General features: G+C 39.9%; 1 protein-coding gene across 3 annotated transcripts in view; it reads right to left on the reverse strand.

Annotated features, from left to right (window-relative positions):
• LOC101868245 (probable bifunctional methylenetetrahydrofolate dehydrogenase/cyclohydrolase 2) overlaps nucleotides 1-24,104 on the reverse strand; it is a 42,440-nt gene extending 18,336 nt beyond the window's left edge. For 2 of the 3 annotated variants that reach the window (XR_004079952.1, XM_031044720.1), the window contains exons 1-7: nucleotides 23,940-24,104; nucleotides 17,869-18,053; nucleotides 16,461-16,583; nucleotides 12,040-12,192; nucleotides 11,011-11,118; nucleotides 7,253-7,345; nucleotides 1,816-1,941 (exon numbers count right to left, since the gene is read on the reverse strand). Coding sequence is in view for 2 of the 3 variants with exons in the window: in XM_031044720.1 (XP_030900580.1) it covers nucleotides 1,816-1,941; nucleotides 7,253-7,345; nucleotides 11,011-11,118; nucleotides 12,040-12,192; nucleotides 16,461-16,583; nucleotides 17,869-18,053; nucleotides 23,940-24,082 (931 nt within the window). In the remaining variant the exon portion in view is untranslated. Of the gene's footprint in view, nucleotides 1-641; nucleotides 645-1,815; nucleotides 1,942-7,252; nucleotides 7,346-11,010; nucleotides 11,119-12,039; nucleotides 12,193-16,460; nucleotides 16,584-17,868; nucleotides 18,054-23,939 lie in introns of all 3 variants that reach the window. The other variant, XM_013127773.3, reaches the window with a different exon arrangement.
• Nucleotides 24,105-24,315: the final 211 nt, after the last annotated feature.

The raw sequence follows: 24,315 nt of genomic DNA on the forward strand, positions 1-24,315 counted from the left end.
TCCCCATGCCACATTTCCCTACTAAAGAAGGGGATGATGAGACCACAGATACTGGTGGGCTACATGATCCAGTGCTGCATATCATGCCAGCCAGTTATGTACCTGGCCTTAACCTGCAAAAACCACTTCCACTGGGGCTTAAATGCAAATTCAGTCAAGTGACAAGACAGAGGAAAAGGATGAAACAATTTGCTACATTAATATATTAGCTTGTTCCATTTCCTCATTGCCAAATCAAATGCTTGGTGAGGGTGATTTACTTGGTAGTATGTAGAACTGCATACACTGATGGTTTTTTTTGTTGTTAGAGATTTACTGAAACTTTCACCGATACCAATGAACCAACAACAATTTCCCTTTGGCAATGCACAGTGAAATGCTACTTGCAACTGTAGTGGCATAATCCAAGCTGAAGTTCCTCCCTCCTTGTTGGATCTTCCCTCCCCCCAAGTAAAATCCTGAGAACAACCCACAGCAGACATGATGAGACATATACAGTGCATTGCTGAAACTCTGAATCACAGCCTTGTCACTGAATCTACACCTATATTGCATTGAGAAGGTCTCATGATTAAAGAAAGACAAACAAAAAGGGTAAAACTACATGTTTCTCAAAGGTTAGAGCATTTTTCCTCCCATACCTACTAAGCAAACAAAAAAAATCCTGAAAGTTCTCTATACTTCAGTCCTGAAAACAGAAGATACAGCTTTTTACTTGTGATAGTACAACCAGGATAACAAAATAAAACAATAATTTCAAATTGTACTCCAAAAGTATTTTCCTACTGTAACTACTGTAGAGACAAGTTGCACACTTCCAAATGCACGCCAAGACAATCCCTTAGCTACACTCATGCAGGTAATTCCATTGACTTTAACAGACAAGTATCATGTGTGATGAGTAAAAAAAAGCAGTAACCGAGGGAGTGAGGTAATTACAAACACATACAGCTGGCTAGAAACATTTTGAATATAATTAAGCTTTGAGACATTATGCCAGCCAAGATGTTAATAACCATAAAAAAAAACCCTGTGGGTGATTTTCATACTTATCAAAATAAGGAACTGTTGAGAACCATTAATAACGTGGGTAAATGCTGTCTAAGCTTCCCACACTTAACTCTGCCAGTAAGCTTTAATTTTCAACTGCAACAGTCCTGCTATTCCAGTCTGGGGCTCCTCCAGAGCAGAGATATTTAACTGCATTACACTGTGAACTTGCTCAGCCACACATGAAACGAAAAGATCAATATGTAACACCATCACCATTTTTTATCTGTTAGGCTCGCTTGGACAGATATTTTCAACAGCTTCAGATGAAGCCACATTAAACCTTAGCATAAAGGACACTTCTAAAGCAGAAGTTAACGTTTTCATAAGCGGTGTAGAGTGAGAGTGTAAGAGGAGGCTTGAGAAGCTGCAGTATAATAATATTTGCTATGGACAGAGAGAAATCCATTGCTGGCGCAAAAGCAGAAACTGTTTTTATTGCTTACTCTTTAAACATTTCAGACTCACAAAGGATTGAAGAAACCTGGAGACAAGCATCTTTCACCACACTACTGTAAGAGCTCATCTGCATCTCTTGAAGGTTGCTGGTGTGTGTAATTAAAAGTAACACTTCTTCTGTTCAATAACAGTATCTCTTAAGAGGAGATGACAGTTTGTTCTCTTATCTAAGTAAATAAATCAGAAAAACTCCTGCAAGTGTCATCTCATTTGAGACACTGGCTATTCCAAGTATTTACCGCAAATGAATCTCACAAACTTCGATCTATTTATCCAACTGTTTTGTACAAAGAGTGTTTCACTGACCTTCAAAGTCCACGTCCCCAACTAGCTTGGTCTTTCCTGTAAGGGGGTCATGGATATGGTTGATGCCTACATCAATCACAGCCGCACCTTCTTTGACCATATCTGCTGTAATCAACTTTGGGATACCTGGAATCATCAAGATGAATTTGGTTAACATGGCTGGGCAGCTCTAGGTCATCAGTTTAAATTATATCAAGGGCTGTGCATGCTTGTGTATGTGTGCACAAAAAAAGGTTCTTTTACTTGAAAATTTCTTGATACATCACACAGAGAAAACAATAATCCATCAGTTTCACAGTTTGTAACTATGAGAATAAAAGGTTATATTTCTTCATGTTTACTAAACATTTTCAGCCAAGCCTGCGGTCACAAACATAACTGACATGATCTCAATGAAGCAGTTAATTGCTGGTTTGTGGAAGAACATCCCTTTCATAGCATTTCCAAAGAAAAGCTGGGCCATAAAGATGCTCTGTGAGCCACAAGAAGTCTTTAATATAGTAATGACAGAGGCCTGCTGATCTGAAGTGTTGCCAACTGCTGAAGCAAGCCCTGTACATTACTTCCATGTCTTTTTGCATTATCTGCACTGGATTTATGTTACATTTCTCCAATTCCTCATACACTTGTTACCTCCACCACATTTCAACCAGTCACTTAGATAGTGAACATGAACTACGTGAAAATATACTACTACAAAAACCAAAATAAATGCCAGCATGACAAGAGACTCTGATCTACCCTGCCATCTTATTTTTGATTCCTATCATCTAGAAACAACAGACAGGTGTCCTGAGTTCAGCTGTAGCAGCTATTTTTCTCCTTCCTAGTAGCTGGTGCAGTGCTGCATTTTTGACTTTAGACTGAGAACAAGGCTAACATGCCAATGTTTTTAGTTGTTGCTAAGTAATGCTTATTCTGATCAAGGACTTTTCACTCTCTCATGCTCTGCCAGTGAGGAGGGACACGGGAATTCGGGAGGAAGCAGAGACAGGACACCTGACCCAAACTAGCCAAAGGGGTATTCTGTACCACAGTCATGTCCAATACAGAAACTGGGGGAAGTCACCCGGAAGGCCCAGACCACTGCTCGGTTCAGGCTAGGTATCGGTTGGCGCATGGTAAACAACTGTATTGTGCATCACTTCTGTTTATTGTTTTCCTTTTCCCCTTTTAGTTTTGTATTCTCTCCCCTTGATATTTCCTTTATCATTATTATTGGTGGTAGCAGTAGCAGTTTTGTATTATACCCTAGTTACTGGACTGTTCTTATCTCAACCCTTGGGATTTACATTCCTTCAATTTTCTTCCCCATTCCTCCAGGAGTGGAAAGGAGAGAGGGGGGATTGAGCGAGTGGCTGCACAGTTCTGAGTTACCATCTGGGCTTAAAACACAACAGGCAACAGGAAATAATAAAATGGCCATTTCAGATTTACTCAGAATAAACAGCATCATCTCAATCTGTAGGAGAGAAGCAACTGTCTTCCAAGCAAAGCTTTCTCCACCTGATCCTCTCATAAGCTAGAGAAAAAAAAATACAGCCTGGCCTGCGCACTACACCCCTTCTTCACCTCTCAGGTGACATCTATTACACACAGAATCTAACCTAGGTCCTACCAAACAGGGTGGCGAAACACCATTTTGTAAGGCAGTAGTCCTGGACTATTAATGCCTTCCATATTGTGAAGAACACTGCCGCACTGGATTTAAAACTTCAGGTAGCACTACACACGTACTTTGAGGAGATCAATCTCATCCAGCTTTCTAGAGGCAAGACTTCCATGGCATGCCAACAGCTCCTCTTGATGCACAGAAAAGACCTCCCTTTCAGGAACAGTAGTTCAGTAGGCTCAGAGTAGTTCAGAGCCATTTCAACTACAAAAAAGGCTATCTTGCAACTAATGTACTAGTGCTGCTTTATCAACAGTAGCATCATGTAATCATACACCTGAAAGTTTCTGCCTGGACAGTCACAATAAATGAAGCCTCTTCTGGAATATTTAGGCAAAGCAGCATCTGAGACCGAAGTCACTGCATGCTATCAGAGAGCCAAGAATGTCAACGCCCTACACATCATTTGCATTAGCCTATGGTACCTTAATTGCATCAGTGCTACTCTTTCCTCTGTATTCACTTTAAATCTGGAATTTCCTTCCTACCATGCAACCTCCCCCTTGAAGTAATGGGAAACTCCAGCTTCGAAATTACAAAATCACTTTGCTTCTTGAGCAATTCCATCAGTTCTATGTTTTGTGAGCAATGTTCATCCCATTTGGGTATCTCCAAAGGGGGAATCCAAGCTCCCCTCTCTCCACCAAAGCAGCCTTCTCTCAGGTGGAGAGAAATGAAAAAGGAAAACAGAGCAAATCCATCTGGTTTGAGACTAGTCTTACTGGAGGCAAGCACTGGTGTACAAGAGCTTTGGCTTCATCTGAAGTGTTGGATGACAGCCAGTTAGTCATTGACATACAGGCAATACAAGAACCTTCTCTGCTCTCGATTTCTCACTCCCCCATAGGACACAAGCTTGAAACTCTGCTTCTAATGTTGGGCAAGCCAAGACCTCAAATTCTTTCCTATGCCACCTGATAACATCTGGCTATGTCTACTTCATCACACTCTTATGCAATCCATTGCAAGCTGGCTGTTAATTGGATAATGCCTCAGCCTTATGGGGGTAAATGATCTATGCATGATAGGGAGAGAAGCACATTAACAGCTGCACAGTTACACCCTTTGTAAAATGGTTTGATAATAGGCCAAATACTTAATAGCAACAAATGAACTAACCTCCAAACCAAATGAGCAGATCTATTTATTTAAGCCTACTTTACATACCAAGTAGGAAGAGATAAGCGTTAGAGCAGCTATTCCTAAAATGCACTGACTGAAGAATGTGGGAAAATCTCTCATTGATACCTTCTGTAGAAAATTAGCAACCACATTTTAAACAGAAGAGAAACAAAGCTGGGAAGGAATAATCTACATGGATAGATACAATCAAAGCAGGCAGAAAAAGTGGGGTTCTGGTTTTCCTAGGGGCGTATGACAGAAAATACGTGAAGATGGATATTCTCAAACTCCAAAGCAACAGAAGAAGCCCCTGACTTGAAATGTTAGGAAAGCCATGAAATGCAAGTGAACAGAAAACTCCTCAGAGAGAGTACAATATCAGAATAAAGAGACTCCCTACAACAAGCCACCAACCAGGAGCCAGAATGCAGATGACTCTGCTGAAATTACTCCATAGGAAGAGGAGAAAAAGAATACAAATATTGCACCCACATGTAAACATGCATAAAAAGCTGTTTTCCATGTGCACACCTTGCACAATGGCCTATGACAGCAGCTGTTCCTATCTGGCAGGGTACAAGCTAGCTTTTTTGCAACACTCACTGAACAGGTCACACATTTCCGGGCAATGCGTTATCCTGAAGCTATGATGTGCACAATTCTCAAGTAACATGAGGAACCCTGGAAGAATTCCAACTTTCTAAAGCATAATCTTCCCCAGCACAGCCACTTGGATAGGGCTGCATGTTGTTTGCACAATTTAGCTGTATGCTTTTGCATCATTCCAAGTGTATCTCAGGTTGTGTAATGACTGTTGTATCATGCTCTTGTTACAGGTGACACAAGGAAAACACGAAACACACACACGGTACTGAACCCTTTAACTGCAAACGGAACTGATGGCAAACTGTTCAGAGTAAAAATCAGAAGTGATGATAAAACTGGAAGCAGTGAATATAGGTGAACAGTTATTAGTTGTCGTGGTTTAAGCCCAGCCAGCAACCCAGAACCACACAGCCGCTCGCTCACTCCCCCCCCCACTTCCTCACCCCAATCCCAGAGGGATGGGGAGGAGAATCAAAAGAATGTAACTCTTGATAAGAGATAAGAACAGTCCAGTAACTAAGGTATAACACAAAACCACTACTGCTACCCCCAGTAATAATAATAAGGGAAGTAACAAGGGGAGAGAATACAACTGCTTACCACCTGCCAACCAATACCCAGCCTGACCCAAGCAGTGATCTAGCCCTTCCAGGTAACTGCCCCGCAGTTTATATACTGGGCATGAATACCCCTTTCGCTAGTTTGGGTCAGGTGTCCTGTCTTTGCTGCCTCCCAGCTTCCCCTCCTGCCTGGCAGAGCATGAGACTCAGAAAGTCCTTGGTCATGGTAAACATTATTTAACAACTAAAAACATTGGTGTTATCAGTGTTGGTCCCAGGCTGTAAGTCAAAAACAACACTGCACCAGCTACTAATAAGGAGAAAAATGACTGCTACTGCTGAACCCAGGACACTAGTTTACTTTCAGTCAGCACATACATTATCATCATCATTCCTTCACAGTGCATGAATTCTGGTCATGCCCACAGTTGGGTAATCCTATGTGGGACCAACTGAGCCATCTCTTATTCCTGACCTGGCATGAGAAAGAGATAGTACAGTTAAGCCCTGAAGCGAAGGCCATCTCAATGCAACAGGAAGTGCTGAGCTTTAGACAGGTACCTATCTGTCTTCATCTAGAAATTAACTAGGCAAGACTTTGGTCTTGAAGATGACGAAGAAAGAGGAAGGGAGGAGAAAAGAGGAAAGATGTAAACCTCTTGTAGACCTTCAAACTGGTATGAGTCAAAGAAGCTATCCTGAGCTGCGACAGGACACGGAATTTTACTGAGGCTTTATTAAGTTGCATTGTTTGGGTTTGTTTTCTTTTAAGTTAATTTATATTTCTATTTAGGATGTCCATAAACAAAAAAAGAGGCTGCTCAGAAACAGTTCTGTTTGTTTCTTTATTTCAGACTAGTCAAACTAAGTGTTTCATCCTACACTGCTTTGAGAATAAAGACACTGATCTTTTGGACCCCTTCCTGCAGGCAATTACTATTCTCTTCTCTTCAGATGATAATGGTAAAAAAAATAAATTCAGCCATTAATAAGTTAGGTTACCAAAACTATCAGTTAATTTGGCAAGGCTGTCTTTAATCCTAACAGCGAGGGAATGCTACCATTGTTTTATGAACGCAGCCTCCAGCTGATTTCAAGAAACCCTCCTGTCAAAATTTCAATGACTCATGATTTTTGCACAGCACAGAGAACGTTTTAATTTACATAATTATACCTGTATAAACTACGCACTGACTGGTTCCCAATCTTGAGTTCACTCTAAAGTCTCCCTAAGGGAAAGGTGTCACATGTGACCAGAAACAGTTTATGAGTCTGCAGATGTGAAGGGCAAGAACAATGAGCCAAATCACTTGCCCTTCTTACAAGAAATCCTACTTACTGCACACCTTCAACAAGCACGAGCACCTATTGTCTGGTTAAACATGAAAGAGCCAGCAGTACCACCAACACAGACACCAAAGTCTACCTTTTAGGTTTTAAACATTGCAATTGGAGTATTAACAACAACTAGTATTACCTGCAGCTACAATTACAATGTCAGCAAGTTGCGTATGGATCTTAAGCTGCTCTTTTGGTGTGTATCTGTGAGTGATGGTCACTGTAGCATCACCTGGAATGTAACAGATTATCAATTAATTGTCACATATACAATGCTTGTATAGCATTTACTTTGGGACATTAACAACAGTACAGATGATCATCAGATTTGTCTTGGGATGCACCATTTATAAACCCCAAGTTATGCCATTACCATAGGCACAATGCTCACAACACTTGCTGTTCACACATGAAAAATACTTAACAGTTACTTAACAATTCTTACAGGATGAATTCATTTATACATCATGGACTAACTTAGTCCTTCATCAGCTTCATTACATTTAAAAGAATCACACAGAGCAAACCCAGCTTGAAATCCAGTGTCTACCTTACTAGGCACAATTTCTACAGTGTGCAACAAGACTCAGTTGTCTGTCACCAACTAAAGCTTCAAGCACAAGCTCACCACGTTTGAATCTCTGTCCTCAACCACATTTGTCATTCATCTGTTGTGAAGCACCCTAGATGCTTCCCTTGATGATCACAGTCTTCCCTGTACTTGTGATCCAACTTCATAATAGTGTTTCCCTGGAGTCAAAGTTTAGTCTTTGACTCTACCATCCCTTGCATGCCCTGATAAAACACAACCAGTTGAACCCTTATTTCATCCCAAAGTATGAAGTGTTTGACATTATCGTATGTAAAAGCATGCATCATTTTGGTCAAAAGATCTAAAGTCTACTCCTGCATGTATCCACATTTCTTAGCAAGAAACTACAAATAAACCCTCCTTAGTAAGATATTAAAAACCTTGTGCTTTTTGATGAAGATACTGAGGAGAAACAACAACACAAAACAGACTCCCATGGGGATAGGGACTGAAGACTTACTGCATCCAACAGCCACCACTGGTGATCCCCTCAAGGATGCCCAGAAAAAAAACAGCAAAGATAACAGATATCAACTGAGACTCCTCCCAACACTCTCCCTGTCAATTATTTGTACTGCTCAGTGTTGAGGTATTACATCCCCTCATCTCCACCTTCCACTCATCATTGACTACTAAGACACATGATGAACCATTAAGCTAAAAGTTTTCACTATCTCAGGTGTTGCCACCACATCTGCTTCCTCTGGAATGTGTCTGACTGATTTAATCTGTGCCTCTTATCTCATTAACTCTCCTCCTCAAGCATCTCATCTTCAGCCTGTCTGCACTCTGCTTTTCTGCTCTTCCCCCTCATCTTTGATCCCTCCTCTCCTCCAGTCTCTGTAATGCATACCTTTTCATTGAAGAGAAGCAGATAAAGACACTTTCAAATCATGAGAACAGAAAAGTACAGATGTGCACAAACACAAATTGTTACTTCTAAAAAATATACACATAATGGGATTCTTTTGACCTCTTACCCTGTACCCAGGAGAAAGGCTGAGAAAAACTAACAGATAAAATCTGAAGTTACAAATACTTACATCTTTGAGAAACAAAAACAGTGGTATTCTCCTCATCAAGATTTTAGTGAGGAATGTGTAGGTAGGTAGCTCCTGAAACCAAGTAACTGCTCTCATTTCCAAAAAGAAAAGGATATTAAAAAAAAAAAAAATCAAACACCAAGGGAGGAAGCCCCTACCTTCAGAATAGCAGTCCAGAAGCTTACAGACACCTCAGAAAGGGTAGGTTACCCATGTATTTGTGCTCATGCCAAAACAGAAAATAACTACTTCACACAGCTATTTCCACTGTAAGAAGATACATACATTTAGCCATTAAGATTCTGCATGATACTGCTGAGTCAAGTCATCAGCTTATAAAATAGAGAGCCCCTTGACCTGCCTCCACCAGTTTGCTTTGTAAGGGTTCAGATTGCTTTCTCATCTAATCAGATATCGCCATCTGCAGGATATGATGGTTTCTACATATCAACAAATCACTGAAGACAAGACCCCAGCTTCTCCGTTTTGTTCATAATCTGTAAAAAAACCCCAAAAAACACAACTAAAACCTACAAAGAGAAAGAAAATAAACAAAATAATAATAAAGCAAGATAGCAAAGAAGATAACTGCAGAACACTAACCAGATTTTCAAGGACAGCCCAATCTGTGAATCAGGAGTGAAGACTATACTAGTGTACACCAACCACAAAAGTTTTATCACCATGTACACCACAAATAGATACTTAATGCTAATTTACTGTGAACGAAGAATAAAAATTCCTTTGTTTTCTCAATGAGAGCTGATTTATGCTGTATACTACTACTACTCAGCAAAACACCCTACCCTAAAAATAAATTCATGTCTTCAGAATAAGTGAAGATAACTTCAGTAAGTTAACTGTACACTTAGCTTCCAGTGCCAGTAAGGGAATATCCAAATGTTTTCCTGTCCCTGCACATAATACTTGACAACAAAGTTAATTCATGGACTAGCCCTCCACACCAAATTGTACTACTAGTAAGCAGTCAAACAAGAAGCACAAACCAGGATACAAGTGAGTAAAACTGAGCCACACATCCAACTACCTCAAAAGCTGAAAGCTATAAACCAGTATTTAGTTACAGCTAAAAACCACCCATGCAACTATTATGGATTTTGTAACAAACTGCTAAGGAATCATTGGTCACTAAGGCTCCCCATCTCCAGCTGAGAAACATGCAAGTAGTTGGCAACATAACTAACATAACATAATATTGTCTAAAGCTTCCTTCAAACACCAACGCACACTGCCAGTAATATACACAAGGCAATATTAGCACCACATGGCAAAAATGCTACTCATGTTCATGGGAATGGGGATGAAACCAGAAGTATGCACTAATGGTAATTACAATTCAAACACTAAGAGCAGTTTCAAACAGCAACTTTCCCACAGAGCCTGAATGGAAAAACCAACTCTATGATTAGTAAGAAGCTTTTTGTGTTTTATTATATTAATAACAGATTTCACTGCACTCCTATTAAACACGGCTGGGATTAAGCGTTCATTTTTACCTCATTTGTGCACACCACCATGGTAGTTTCTAACATCAAAATGAAATTGCAAGAGAACAGTATTCTATTTAAATTCTATTTGTTTTTCCTTCTGCAGCACAATTACAGTGGCACATGCATGCTTCTCCAATTAGAATTACTTAAAAATATTTCCCTTACAACCCCAATTTCCAGACGGATATAAAGTGCACTGCAGAAAAATCACCCAAGTCAACGTGTAGTATCATAGAGCTCACACAGAAAAGTGCTGGTCATTTGGGTGTTTTCATAACCACCACCTAACTAACATAACACAATACAGGAATTGTGTCATATTCATCTATGTATGTGTGTATATACATGTGTGTGGCAACTTGCATATGAAAACCTTGAAATTAATATTACTAAGCCCAAGAATAACGCATGCAGCTGTATTACTCTGTATAAACATACATGAGCCTCTGTAGCTCAATAAGGCCATGCTGCTAGGTATTACCCTCAACGTTCAGCACTAACCATGTTTAAACAGTAACTGTTTCCCATGGAGTACAAAACGATGATGTAATACCAGAAAAAGACAAGTTTAGAAACTGCTCTTCTGAGAAGATGTCAGGAAATACATAATAAATTAACAAATTTGCTTTCTTGCTGTAGTTGTAAATATTGCATAAGATACAAAAGCCTCCACTTTCTGTCCAAATCCTCTGGTCAGCTTGATTTCATAAGTTCATGAATGGAAGCATTAAAACAACACTCATGGATTTACCTCCAGGCCTTTCGTGCTCTCCATCAGTATGTAAAAGCATTGAAATGGGCATTCCAACATTCTTGGATCTTCCAGCTACTACAACATTTTTCCCAAATGTCTGTATTCCTTATAGGAAAAAAGAAATTATATTCTGCTATTTTGATATATCTAAACCCTTCATTCTCATTCGCCAAGAGAATATTATGTGCTCTTGTCACCTGCTGACAACTACATGACTTGAAAAATCTCCAAAGCTGAATTTGGGGGATGAATCCGCAAAACAGCTTTCAACTTTCACCTTAGAGAAACAGAGCTGGCGACTCAATCAGGTTATATGAATCACCTTTTGGAGTGACCTCATTTCTCTTCTCTGACCACAAAGGGCAATGGAAACTCTTACATCCACCAATAAGAACATGTATATTATACTTATGAAATGATAACTATTAAATCCACAGGCATTTTTTTCCCTTTCTAATACTGAATTAAATGCTCCCACTTTTGTTCTTGTTTCTTCTCCTTCCCCTAGAAGAACTTACACATTCAAATCAGGGCCTCAGCAATAGCACAGAAAGTTCCTTACAACATCTGCTGTCTCTTTTGATGCTGCAGGAGGTTAAAAAGGCATCTGAAGGGATGTTACATGGGTCCTGACAGAGGATGGGACGGGCTGGTCCATCAGATCAGCATGGAAAGTCTGAAGCCCTCAGTGACATGGTTTAGTGGGAGACTTGGCAGTGCTGGGGCAATGGTTGGACTTAATGATCTTAAAGGTCTTTTCCAACCTGGTTGATTCTATGATTATAGAATACAAAAAGTAATTTGAAGTGTTTCACCAAGTATTCTAGGCAGACTGCTGCCTATACTTAATAGTTATGCTACTGACAAAAAAATCTCATATATGTGGAACCTCATTATTATTTAGATTAATGCTCTAAATTTCTGTTCTTCCATCAGCCCAATATCTTTTGACTAACTGCACCTTGTAACTCACACCTAACTCAATCCTTCCAAGATAAAAAGTTTCAGTACTGTTCAGTTCCTTACCTGTCCGTTTGATGATCTCCCAAACGGCAGCAGCAGTGGCGGGTATTATAGAAGGCTGGTCAAGACACAGGCGTCCAATGTTCATAATGTGAAATCCATCCACATCCTTTTCAGGAGCGATAGCATTACAAACAGCTCTCTCCTCGATGTGATCTAGGAAACACAATTTTTCACATTACAATTCTTTCACTTGTCAGGTGATGCCAATACTATCTGAATCATTACACAGAGAAACACAAGTTGCTTCTAGCTAGGTAATTATTATTACTATTCATTATGTATAAATTATACACCCCCCTCTTAAGGCAGCAGTTACAAATCCACCTTTTCAAGTCATCTACTGAAAATTAAATGCTTCAGTTTGACACTGCTAGTACAACAGATTCAGTCAAAATATGACAGGCTGATACTCAACTGAGAATAATGACTTTGTAACTATGAAAATACATGTTTAAGCAAGACACTTCAGAGTCGCTCCTGCATTCTGAAAGTGTTACTTATCAAGTGGCTCAAAAGAAATAATCTAAAGAGAAAAGTTACTGTGCCTGTTACCTGTCTCCAAGATCACCAAAGATAACCTAAGCTGAAATAACTTTGCAGGTCTGCCTTTCATTTCCCCTTTTCCAAAAATATAAACAGTTTTAGTAACCTCCTAATCAGCAAAACCAAAATGCATTCTATTTTTCCAGACAGCTGTTAGAAAACAAAGTTGTTTGATACCAATGAGTCCAAACCACTACACTTAGCTTAAATGACTATACCTGCACATAATTTATTACTCATGTAGTTGCAATGAACATTTTTCATGTGCATTTATCACGTGCCGTGGATATAGAATAGGTTTGCAGATGCTTAAAAGTTTACATTGCATAAACACACAAACTGATAAAGGAAAAAAAAAAAGCATTAACAAGTCCTACTTCTGCAAAGTAACAAACCCCATACATAAAGACACTCCAGAGGAGCAACTCTATAAACCATACTCATAAATGACCCAGAAAGCAAACCCTAGATTTAAACCAGACTGTTAAGATATACAGTTCTGTTTGCCATTTTCTGGTAGAAGGAAGATTCCTTCCTAATAAGAAAGATCTGTGAAAACTGAAATGCTAAGTACATGGATGAAAGCATCCTACAGGTCAGACTAGCCTCATTCACACTGAGGGCAACCATAATCTTGGTTTTATGTCAACTTGGGAAATAAATAAGAAATTTTGAGTAATCTTTTAAACAGCTTTTGCAATAGAAAATTTGTTAACCTTAGCGAAGTCAGTTGTTCATCAAACTGAAACTTCACTGCTCTTACAAATACCTCCTGACTGCTGTCTTCAGCTTCCCAGATAAAGACAGATCACAGATACATTCATGTGTAAGGGAAAGAAATCATGCTTTGCAGGGAGAAAAGAAGATATGGGCATCTTTCCCTCCTCATCACAGGCACATCTACAACACCACCTGCAGGAAGCCATCCACAAACAAGGAAACCAATTCAATACCAACCCTATAAACAGTTACTGTGTTACTCAATGAGTACATTTTATTTGCCTCAAGAAATTTATTTTCCTGAATTGTTCCCACCTGCCTGCAGGTAGCCTCATTTATTCCCAGAGGAACAAGACTATTTCTGAAGGATGCTGCTGTCAGTCTCACAGAACATGCTTAGCCTCCTCTCAACTGACAGTCAAACTCTTTTGCTGTCATTCTGAGCTATTCTGTATGTCAAGTTTCTCTCTGCACTCACCCTTTCCCTTTTAACCAAACTTACAAGACTACACCAGGCATCTCTTGCCCAGATCCTCTGACATGCACACAGAGAAACTCTTACTTACACAATAAACAAGTGTCTCTACTGTTGACATTAAAAAATAAAGCCTGGTTCTGGAAGAGGAAGCTGATGAAAATAAAAACCTAGCACAAAAAGGATTTGAAAACTTACCATGTTGATCAAAGCAAGGAGAAAGCTGCTCAGCAGGAGCAACAAGCTCCCTAGAAATAATTTTGAGCAGCTCTACTGTGACACTGCTATGACTTTAGCAGCCAGTTCTACCAAATCAGCTATGCTTCAGCTGGCAGTCCTGCACAGCAGAGACACAAGGTCCCCTGCTTCATACTTGCCACTTACGAATAAAAAATTGAGTTTTCCATCTTCAATCTCAAATAAATATCTAACATTCCACAGCCGTCTTCCAGGCAACTAAAAAAGATACAGGAAACTTTCCACAAAACCATTACCACATCAGAAGTAACGCACTCTGAAGGTGCGGAGAAAGGAAGTTTTCCTCAGGCAAAGATGACAATCCTCAAAGCTAAGTTGCTCCCGCTCACAACAGTGGAAGAGAACAAAGCTATTTTCTGCTTCTATTTTAATCCCCATGTTGATCAAAAGCCATACCTGTGTGTGGTTTACTGCAAAAACCCCAAACCCCACACAACCACCTCAATTCTGGAATAGGCAGCCTCTACTGATCAAGTTATCACTACCTGAAGGCTTCATCTCCTTCCAGTACAACGCAAATTAGAAGAATTTTGGAAAATGAGCTAAGTTAGCTTTCTGCCCTTTTGCTTATGAAGCTCCTTTGGGAGTGAAAAAAGAAAAATAAGTTTAACGATAAGAGCTATAGCTGACATCTATTCTGGAAAGAACTTCCTGAACATTTGCTATTCATGATAACTTGCATATTTAAGTTTCCTCTAAAGACAATGCTGAAGAAGTCCTGCTATTGAGTAAATTACTCTAAGATTTTTATTAATGCAGGTAACAGCCAGGCCCCAAACTAGCAAGTTTCATCGGTTTGAGGAAGACTAACTAGTCTTTATGTAGTTACCAGGACAGACATAATGTTCTTGCAAGGGATACTCAACCAGTTACTCAAAGGCTTAAACAATGGACTAGCATCAGACATTTGAATTACACAACTACAATTATCCTCAGGGTTTGTGTTTTTTTTTTCTTTTCAATGTTGCACAGGTTTAAATTCAGAAACAGACTTAAGTCTTGAAACTTTGTGAACCACATATCAACAAGGGCAGGCAGCTTAAGAGAAGACTGGATGAGTCCATTTCTTTCTCTGTCCTTCAGACAGAAGGATTTCCATCTACAGGCAGCCAATGCTCCATCTTTGGCATGAGTTCTTACTACTGGAATGAAAATTCTTCCATTACTTATTTCCCCTAATCTGTTCTTAGTGGGAAAGATGTTTGTTCCAAGCAAACCACATTCCATTGGCTCCCAGAGTTCCTCTCTTGGTGGAGAAGATTCCAAGGTCTCCTTATCTGTGTTATACTCCCACCTTGTGGCCAACTTAGTCCAACAAGTGGCCGATTTCAGTTCACTTTCATGTAATAGGAAACGCCAAACTTCCTCATCACAAATGCTGGTATTTATTACAAATACAAAGCAAGCATCTCTTCCTCTATAACACTCAGCACCTGACCCCATTTCTGCTTACACGAAATAAAGGCATTGAGAATTGCCTGAAGGTGAAGACCAGTACTAAGAGTAAGAGTGGAAATGAAAAGCTTACCTCAAAACAAAGCTTCAGCTTCATTATTATGAGATACTTAAAAACAGCAGCCCCTGGAGCCCCAGCTACTGCTAGAAATCATGCGTATACATGCCAAAAAGACAGCTCCTGCCTCCTACAGAACACGGTATAAATGTACAAAGACAACACTTAGAAACACAGAGATGGGGCAACCCAACATGCCAGCCAATTTATTACCATGACTCCAGTAATTTGGGTTCCTCTCCATCAGGAAGCATGCAATGGTTTTACCAGTTTGACTTACGTCAATATAGATGAAAAGTTTTATTACTGCCAAAATCCCATTTTAACAGCTACTGGCAAGTGATATTTTAGAGAGATTTTATTACAAATTAGGAGAAGTGAAATAAAACCCCAAAGGATAGTAGAGGCTTTTAGGACCTTTTTAGGACAAAGCTCACCTGAAACATTAGGGATAGCATAGAAAGCATGATCAAACATCTAAGGGAAGACCTGGAATCACTGCAAGACAGTACAACTTAGCATGGTATAGGGGAGGAAAATACAGCAAAGGTCTTGGAGCTCAGGGCTAAACAGTGCAACATGATAAAAAAAAAGAATATAAATACATATATATATATATAACTAAACTGAGTAAAGTGTGTCTGTGGAGGGAAATTCCTTGACATAGCATTTGACTGAACTTACAAAAAAGGCAAGGTTGAAAATATGAAGTGATTCTCATGAATTAATTAGCTTTTCTGTTTAAAATTAAGTGTAGGCTAGTATACAACAAAAACATCTCAACTAATCATTAGGCATGTCTTTTCTCAAGAGTTTTTTCTGTCACCAAGATACTCTTGTAACTGAAAACTGTCAAACTCTTTCATTTGACATTGACTGTATAGAAGGAGTGGGACAAAAGATGTCACCTACCTGGGAGAGGTAACTGAACTAACAAACCACTAACTCTTGAATTCTTGTTGAGTTTTACAGTCATATCTAAGAGTTCTTCCTGCGAAATGTCTTTAGGCCTCAGTATGATCTCACTAGAAATGCCTGATATAAAACAAAAGCAGAAGACATGTTAGTACCAGGAAATTTATCTACAAACAGCTTACTCATTTTGTTTGCAAATGTGTGTGATGCTTAACAACTGTCTTAAATAAATACAGAAGACTTACTAGAAAGTCTGTTTTCATTTTCTGGTCTTTAATGCTGTATTTCTGGATGTCAAGTACCATGTTACAACAAAACATACAGAAATAAATGACCACCAACATCCTACAGTCGGACCCAGCAGCTCCAAAACTAAACAACAGCTTCAAAATATTTGGAAAATGAAGCATCTAACTTTTCTACAAACATGCTTTTGAGAATTACAACTACAACTGAACAGGTAGAGCTACCACTAGCATTACTGGCATGTTATCTGACAGCATTTCTACCACAAAAGTCAGTATTACAAAAGAAAGTTTTTCAAGTTACTTCAAAAGATTGCCATTTCACTGAGAGCAACACCACTCATGTTTCCCATATAGGCTATTACACTTCCATTTGAAGATGAAGTGTTATCAGTCACTTAACTTCATTGTTTGCTTTCATTATGGCTAAAATTTTGCCCTTCTTATTTAGAGCTGCACAGCCTTGCTTTTGTATTGGTTTGCCTGGTTCAGCTGTGAACTTAAGTAATTCCATGGGACAGAAATTCCATGAGATACAGCAGATGCACATGAAGATTGATATGAAGAAATTACTGACATTGAGAGGAAGAAGGCTTTTCTCAATATCTATTTAATCACCGTTCCCAACAATTCCAGGGTACGATGGACTGCTACCACAGTGGAGTTAGGCTGAAAAATGCACATATAAAAAAGATGGAATCTAACAGGTACTGCAAGCTCTTAAGCAAGTATTTCACATTAAAAAAAATACAACCAAAAACCTGCAAAAAACGGTCATGAAGAAAGAACTAAAACCTAACACAATTCCTCTCTATTTAACTTCATTCAGCAAGCCCCTCAAGGCCAGTTAAGACACTGAACTATCAAAAAAAAACAAAACAAAACAAAACACCCCAGTGTTCTTCAGTTTCCAGTTTCCAGCAGTGAAGGTGCAAACTGCTCCCTAATGTTCCTAAATACAGAATTGAATTTATGCTACCATTCATGTGCCATGAAAATTTCTTTAACTCCTTTTTCTTCAAGTTCATCAGGGAAGAAGAGGAGGAAAACAGCACAAAATTAAACTGAGATACAAAGAGTACTCCTCCCCCCACTTTTTCTTACTGTTAACTAACAGCATCTTATGCTTACCAGGATCATTTATATCACATAACACATACCTACTGCTGTAGCTGCTTTTATCTTGTTTCTGACATAGATATGACTGGCTGGATTGTCTCCTACTAGTATGACAGTGAGATGAGGTCTCTTGTTTCCAAAGGATACCCACAATTCTACATCCCTTTGAACTTCTTTCAAAACTTGTTGAGCAAGCTTTGTCCCTGAGATAACGGTTGCTTCATCACTAGAAAGACAAAAACATACACAATATTTAGCTCTAAGATTTCACAGACAAGACACTTATGTGTGTAATCTACCATATCAAATATGTGGTTAAATTCCTGTAACCACTCTTGGCCCCTCAGCCAGCACTACAGCAGGTAAATGTCCTTAGGTGAAAGGCCCACAACCATTGCCCTACCCATGCAGAAAAGCAGAGGAAGATCGAAAGTATTGTGCCTTCAACCTAGCCTGGTACTCAGTTCCCCTCTCTCCCTCTATCATGGCATCACCCATGGCATCTCTCTCTACCATGGCATCACCCCAGCCAACAATGTGGACCCCCTCACACACCTCACCAACCCACAGCAAACAAGAAACCTCCAGCATGTATAACTTTCAGACACTAAAATGTTCATTTATTTTGTAGCAGGTAAGTAGCCTTTAAAAACTAGCTTTATTGCTTGGTGGTGGTGGTGCTTAGAAGGGAAAAAGCTGGAAGAGACAGAAAAAACAAGAAATTGTACCACTGATCTGCTTTAAAATATTGCATTCTACAAGATCCAAACCCCACAACTTCAAGCAGCCAAAAGAAGTAAGCTGCAGCTAACTTCTTTCAGAAATTTATGCTGTTTCAATCATTCCCAGTAAATTTTCATGATCAAAGAAGCTAAATGCACAAGGTGTGGAAGGATTAAGGTAGATGGGGAACAGCAGCAGCGACAATGAGCCCACACAGGACTGGCCAACCACAAGACCACCCAAAAATCACAGACTTTCTATTGCCTTATAGAAAAAAGTCATACAAACTCAGCTTCTCTATCTGACTGACAGATGGAGAAATTCAGCCTACATTTAGGAATGGTTCTCGGAGGACTCCACTACATAGGGAAGAACAAGATGCCCACAAGTAATTTTCTCTAGACTGGAAGTAGTAGTATCTCACTAACTTCCACTACTGCTTAATCCCTTTAAATAAAACAACTTACAAGCAGTAACATGACAACCCCAAAAAGTATTTTAAAATAAAAGTTACTTCCAATGGCATCTGAGGTTGTCCTGGTTTAGCAGTAGCAGTCATTTTCTGCTTCTTAGTACCTGGTGCAGTGCTGTGTTTTTGACTTTCAGCTTGGGAACAATGCTGATAACACCTATGTTTTTAGTTGTTGCTAAGTAATGTTTACTCTGACCAAGGACTTTGTGAGTCTCATGCTCTGCCAGGGAGGAGGAGAAGCTGGGAGGAAGCAGAGACAGGACACCTGACCCAAACTAGCCAAAGGGTATTCCATACCACAGCCCAGTATATAAACTGTGGGGAGTTACGTGGAAGGCCCAGATCACTGCTTGGGTCGGGCTGAGTATCTGTTGGCAGGTGGTGAGCAACTGTATTATCTTCCCTTGTTATTTCCCTTATCACTATTATTACTGGGGGTAGCAGCAGTGGCTTTGTGTTATACCTTATTTACTGGACTGTTCTTATCTCAATCCATGGGAGTTATATTCTTTCAATTCTCCTCCACATCCCTGTGGGAACAGGGGCAGGAAAGAAGGTGGGGAGTAAGCAAGCAGCTGCATGATTCCAAGTTGCCAGCTGGGCTTAAACCACAAGAGAGGTAAACCTTAACAGTGATCCAAAGGCACCCCAGAATACAATGGAAGTTGAATTCCTTACTCAATTTTACAAGCTCCACCCTCACCCCTGAATGGCGCTTTGGTGACAATAATATTAAGAGATGCTCTTTATTAAAGCTTTTAGTGTCTTTTATCAACTTCCCATGCTGCCCTCACCAGGTGACTGCTTAACAATCAAGTACATCTTGATCGAACAGGACTTCCTTAAGTACTATTTTGTTCAGATCTTCCAAGTGTCAGCTTTATCTTACCTTGGTTGTTGTCCTGGTCAGCAAAGTCTTCTCCACCTTCCTGCCTGTCTGCCTACTGTAAGCAAGCATAGCCACTCCTCATATTGTACATGTCTACAGGACACATACCACAACAATTCAAGCTTGCACCTATACTATCTCCTTCACTAACCAAACTTCACAGAAACATCAAGAATCAAAACATGACACATACACGTTTCTTGGTACAATTATCTGATAGAGTAACAAGTAAATACTACTCTATATGCAAAAACAGTAAAATAACACAAACTCCACGGAAGCAGAACTACCACACTGAAGCAAAGCTGAAGTTACTAACGGACAAGTTGACTCCTATTGAGCAGAGCTGTGAGGTACTGTAAGAAAACCACACCTTCCTGGCTCAGCAGCTACTAATCAGAGACCATCAGCTCACTACTACAAAGTAAGGCCAAACAGGAGAGGGTTTCCCCATCGCAAACATCCTTTGACTTCCTTCTTTGAGAGGAAAAGCTTTACATGTATGCATATATATACAGGTTTAATCCCTGCTTTGAACTGAATCAATTAATTCAACATTACCACCATTTGTAACTGATACAGTGTAGCACAGACTGCAGGTGAGTTTCATAATGACACCAACAAGGTGCCATGATAACTTAAACAAAAAACCAAACAAACCAAAATAAGAAAAAACAACCCAAAGCACCGAGAATTTATGTTAAAAAAAAGAGAGAAATTAACACATTTGCTGATAGCATTTTCCCTTACTCTGAGGAAAGCAAAGTATTGCAAACATACTTAGTGCACAAAAGCCTTCAATTTTACACCAGCCATAGCTACTTCCCAAACACAAGTTTCTGTAGTGTTTAACTTAAATACATATATATATATATAAATAATTAAGCCAACAGATGTGGTTTTATTCTTTTCCTGTATGACCTGCTCTATCCGCTCATTTTCGTAGATGTCTCTCGTCTTCATTATTTACATTTTACCTATATGTGCCTTTGGCATCAGACACTTCTTTCCATGTACTCATTATGCCAAATAAATAACTAATGCTTGCCTGTGTAGAAGTGCCATACATATTTAATACAAGGACTTCACAATATTTGGGCTACAAAAGATACTCTAAATCCACATGAATGTGTTTTCCATTTATGTGTTACTTCTACTCTAAATGTGTTGCCAAAGGAGAAGTCTTCCTAATCTTTAAAGAAATAATCTTTAAGTGCATGCCTCTTCCTTAAAAATCTAGACACGACTCATTAAGTTTCCAGGATCTGTCCTCACTTAAAACTGACTGTTCTCACCCTGTCATGTTCCACCCTCTCAGTCATCCAAGGACCAAAACCAAAGCAAATAAACAGAAAACAGTGCCAAAAGCACACTGCCACACACATACATTCTAAGCTTGGACAGAACATACATATTACACCCTATCCAGAAAGTGCTACAATGGGATTTTCAACATCTGTGTCTTTCTGAAGACAACAGCGAGTTCTACAAGCTTTAGCAAAAGTCTCAGGACAAAAACTTGCCCAAAACCAAAATTTTTCAAGTTAAGAATATTCTGAAAAAAAATAATACTCCTACAATTAATTATTTCAGTCTTGAGAATTTATCTCATATTATCATCACTACAGCAAGACACACCATTCTTCCTGAAAGATATTAATAAATTAAATGTAATCACCATAATTATTTACTTGACTCTATACCTAGTGTTTGACTATTTTGACTTTTGTTGCTTGAACTTTTCTTGACAGATAAATAAGTGTGATGGTATTTTACCACTATTTTCTAGGAAGACAGCAGAATTTATTATCTCTCTTGATCATTCCAGTGGATTCACAATTTCATCCCGATTTTTAAGACAAGGGTACAAGCTCAGTATACCATGGAAACATGCATAGCCTGTTGTATAACAGAAGTGTGGGCTTAGTTCCAATGAAAAACCTCCCTGGGAAGAGGGAAAAAAAAAAGAAAAACCCTAGTAGATTAGCAAAATGTTTCATTAGGTATTTAGAAAATAACAGCTTGACATCATTCAGCAATTATCTTTTTCTTTGCCTGACTACCTCTCAACACCCAAAACTAAAACATTTTAACACTCTCTGGAAATACATATGCTTGAAACTTTAACATATATTCGTGCACAAACAAATTTAACAGATTAAACAGATGTTTAATAAATGCTAAATTAGCTTGTCATGATGAAAGTAGTTCCAAGTCATTGGTAAACCCAATAATAAAGCATTCTGGCTTTGTGTTCAAATTGGATTGGTTTTCACAGTCCTGTCAGTCTGATCGGTTGTGTTTTTTCTGTATCATATTCTGAGGGACAAGCAAGTCTACCTAGAATAACATTGAGGAAAAAAACCCACCATGCTTTCTGAGACAATCTAAAATAAGATGTGCACTTTGTCTCTACTAGAATAAACTACTTAACTGGAGTAAATCAACATCTGATTAAAGTTTTGTTATATTACTATGATGCATAGCTGTTTATCAGCACACTCAAACATGAGAAATGCTTAACAATTCAACACATGGGGAAATAATCTAACAGCCAGTAGATACCATATTTAGTCACACACGCTTGTTTAAACTTTGTAGACACATGGATGGTAGCACATTGTGGATTTTAAGTATTATCCTAGCAGCATAAAGAAGTTGTTCTGAAACAACTTCTTTCCTCTGCTAACAGTTAAGATGGGGGGAAAAAATAATTCTAGGACAAGCAAACTGCCAAGGGTATCATCCATTTCTTGAAAATAATTCCGGACACAGGCTTCCCCCTACTGCCTACCAAGCTACTCAAAGAAACTTTTTAAATACCAGTGGCTAAACAGCAGAAACCATTCTGGGGTTTCGATACCAATACCAAAAAGGAAGCAAACGAGGTGGTAATGCGTTGTCATTTACCATTCCAAAATGTTTCTCTTTTCAAGATTATTCTCCATCCTTCTTGACTCCAGAAATTACCTTCCCAAAGTAGGAGCACAGTTGCACTAATTCAACTTTTTATATAACATTATCAAGAACCCAGTGTCTGCTACAAGGTCACCATCTATTCATAACCACATTTTTCAAGTCTCTGGATTTACTTAACAACTATTGAAGCTTTAAGCATTTCTCCCTATATAATACTTAAGATCCTGAGAGCTTATCAGGGTAGCATACACTTACACACCTGCTAGACTAAATATGGCTGAATTCAGCTCACCTTTCAATTCCAGCAACCTCCTGCATATGGATGATCTTATTTTGAGCCCTGTGTTTACAACAGAACAATTCTGGTACTGAACCTTTTTCATCTGTGCATCCAGTGACTTGCAAGATACAGAAACAACGACCTCAGCTGCTATTTTAGACCATCTTATACACCAGAAGCACAACATCATAGGGGGCTGGGATGTTCTCAGTACTGTATGTACGACATGAAAACCTTTGTAAAATCATTACAGGAACATCTACGTTTCGCAGAACTGTGAAAGAAAAAAACCAAAAACCAAAACCAACACCAAAACACAACCAACACCAAAAAAAAAAAAAACCAAACCAAAAACAACCCAACAAAAAACCAAACCAGTTACAAGCAGCAAAGACCAGAAGTAGGGACACACTATGCAGAAACAGTTTTCCATCAGAGGCGAACACACGCTTAACAGCCAGATTCCCACCAAGGAGGAGGAAGAAGACCACATCGCAAGCCCTCCCGCATGACAGGGCACCGTTTAACTCGCCTCTGGATCCACGACGCCGGTGCCGCAGCCTTTTCTCCTTCCCTCCGTCGCTCCAGGTACCTCTTCCCTCTAGCACTGACCCTGCAGAGCCCCCCTGTCCCGGGAAAAACCACAGCTCGGCCCGGAAGCGGCCAACAAGGGACAAAACTCTCTCCCCACAGGTGCCTGGCACCCGCCGCAAGCTCCCAGCGCGACCGTTAAACGGCGGCGGCGCGCGCCCCCGCCACACCGGGAGAAAGAAAGAAGGGAGGAAGAGGAAGGCGTGAGGAAGAAGATGCCCCGAGGGTTGCGGCGTACCTGGCGGCTCGGCGAGGGGAGCTGCTAGTGCTGTAGGCGGCCAGGGGCTCCGGGCAGCAGAGCGCTCGCCACCTCCTCAGCGGCGCCAAGCCCGAGCGCAACGCGGAGGAAGAAGAGGTGAAGGCGGCCGCCGCCGCCGCCATGTCACTCCCGACGGACGGAAGCGCCGCCGCAACCAAGCGACGCGAGGAGGAGCCACGGCAAGAACTGGGCGCGTTGCGGAGGGTGGAGCTGCTCGTCCCGGTGGCGGAAAGGACGGACCGGAGGGAGCTCCCATGGCGAAGGGGAGGGGTAGGGTGAAGGTTAGCGTTAGTATCCTGTCTGTGGACTGGCCGTCACCCGCGGTGCGGACAAGGGCAGGTAACCCGCTAGTTTA

The sequence above is a fragment of the Melopsittacus undulatus genome, chromosome 5 (genome assembly GCF_012275295.1).
Source record: "Melopsittacus undulatus isolate bMelUnd1 chromosome 5, bMelUnd1.mat.Z, whole genome shotgun sequence".
NCBI lineage: Eukaryota > Metazoa > Chordata > Aves > Psittaciformes > Psittaculidae > Melopsittacus > Melopsittacus undulatus.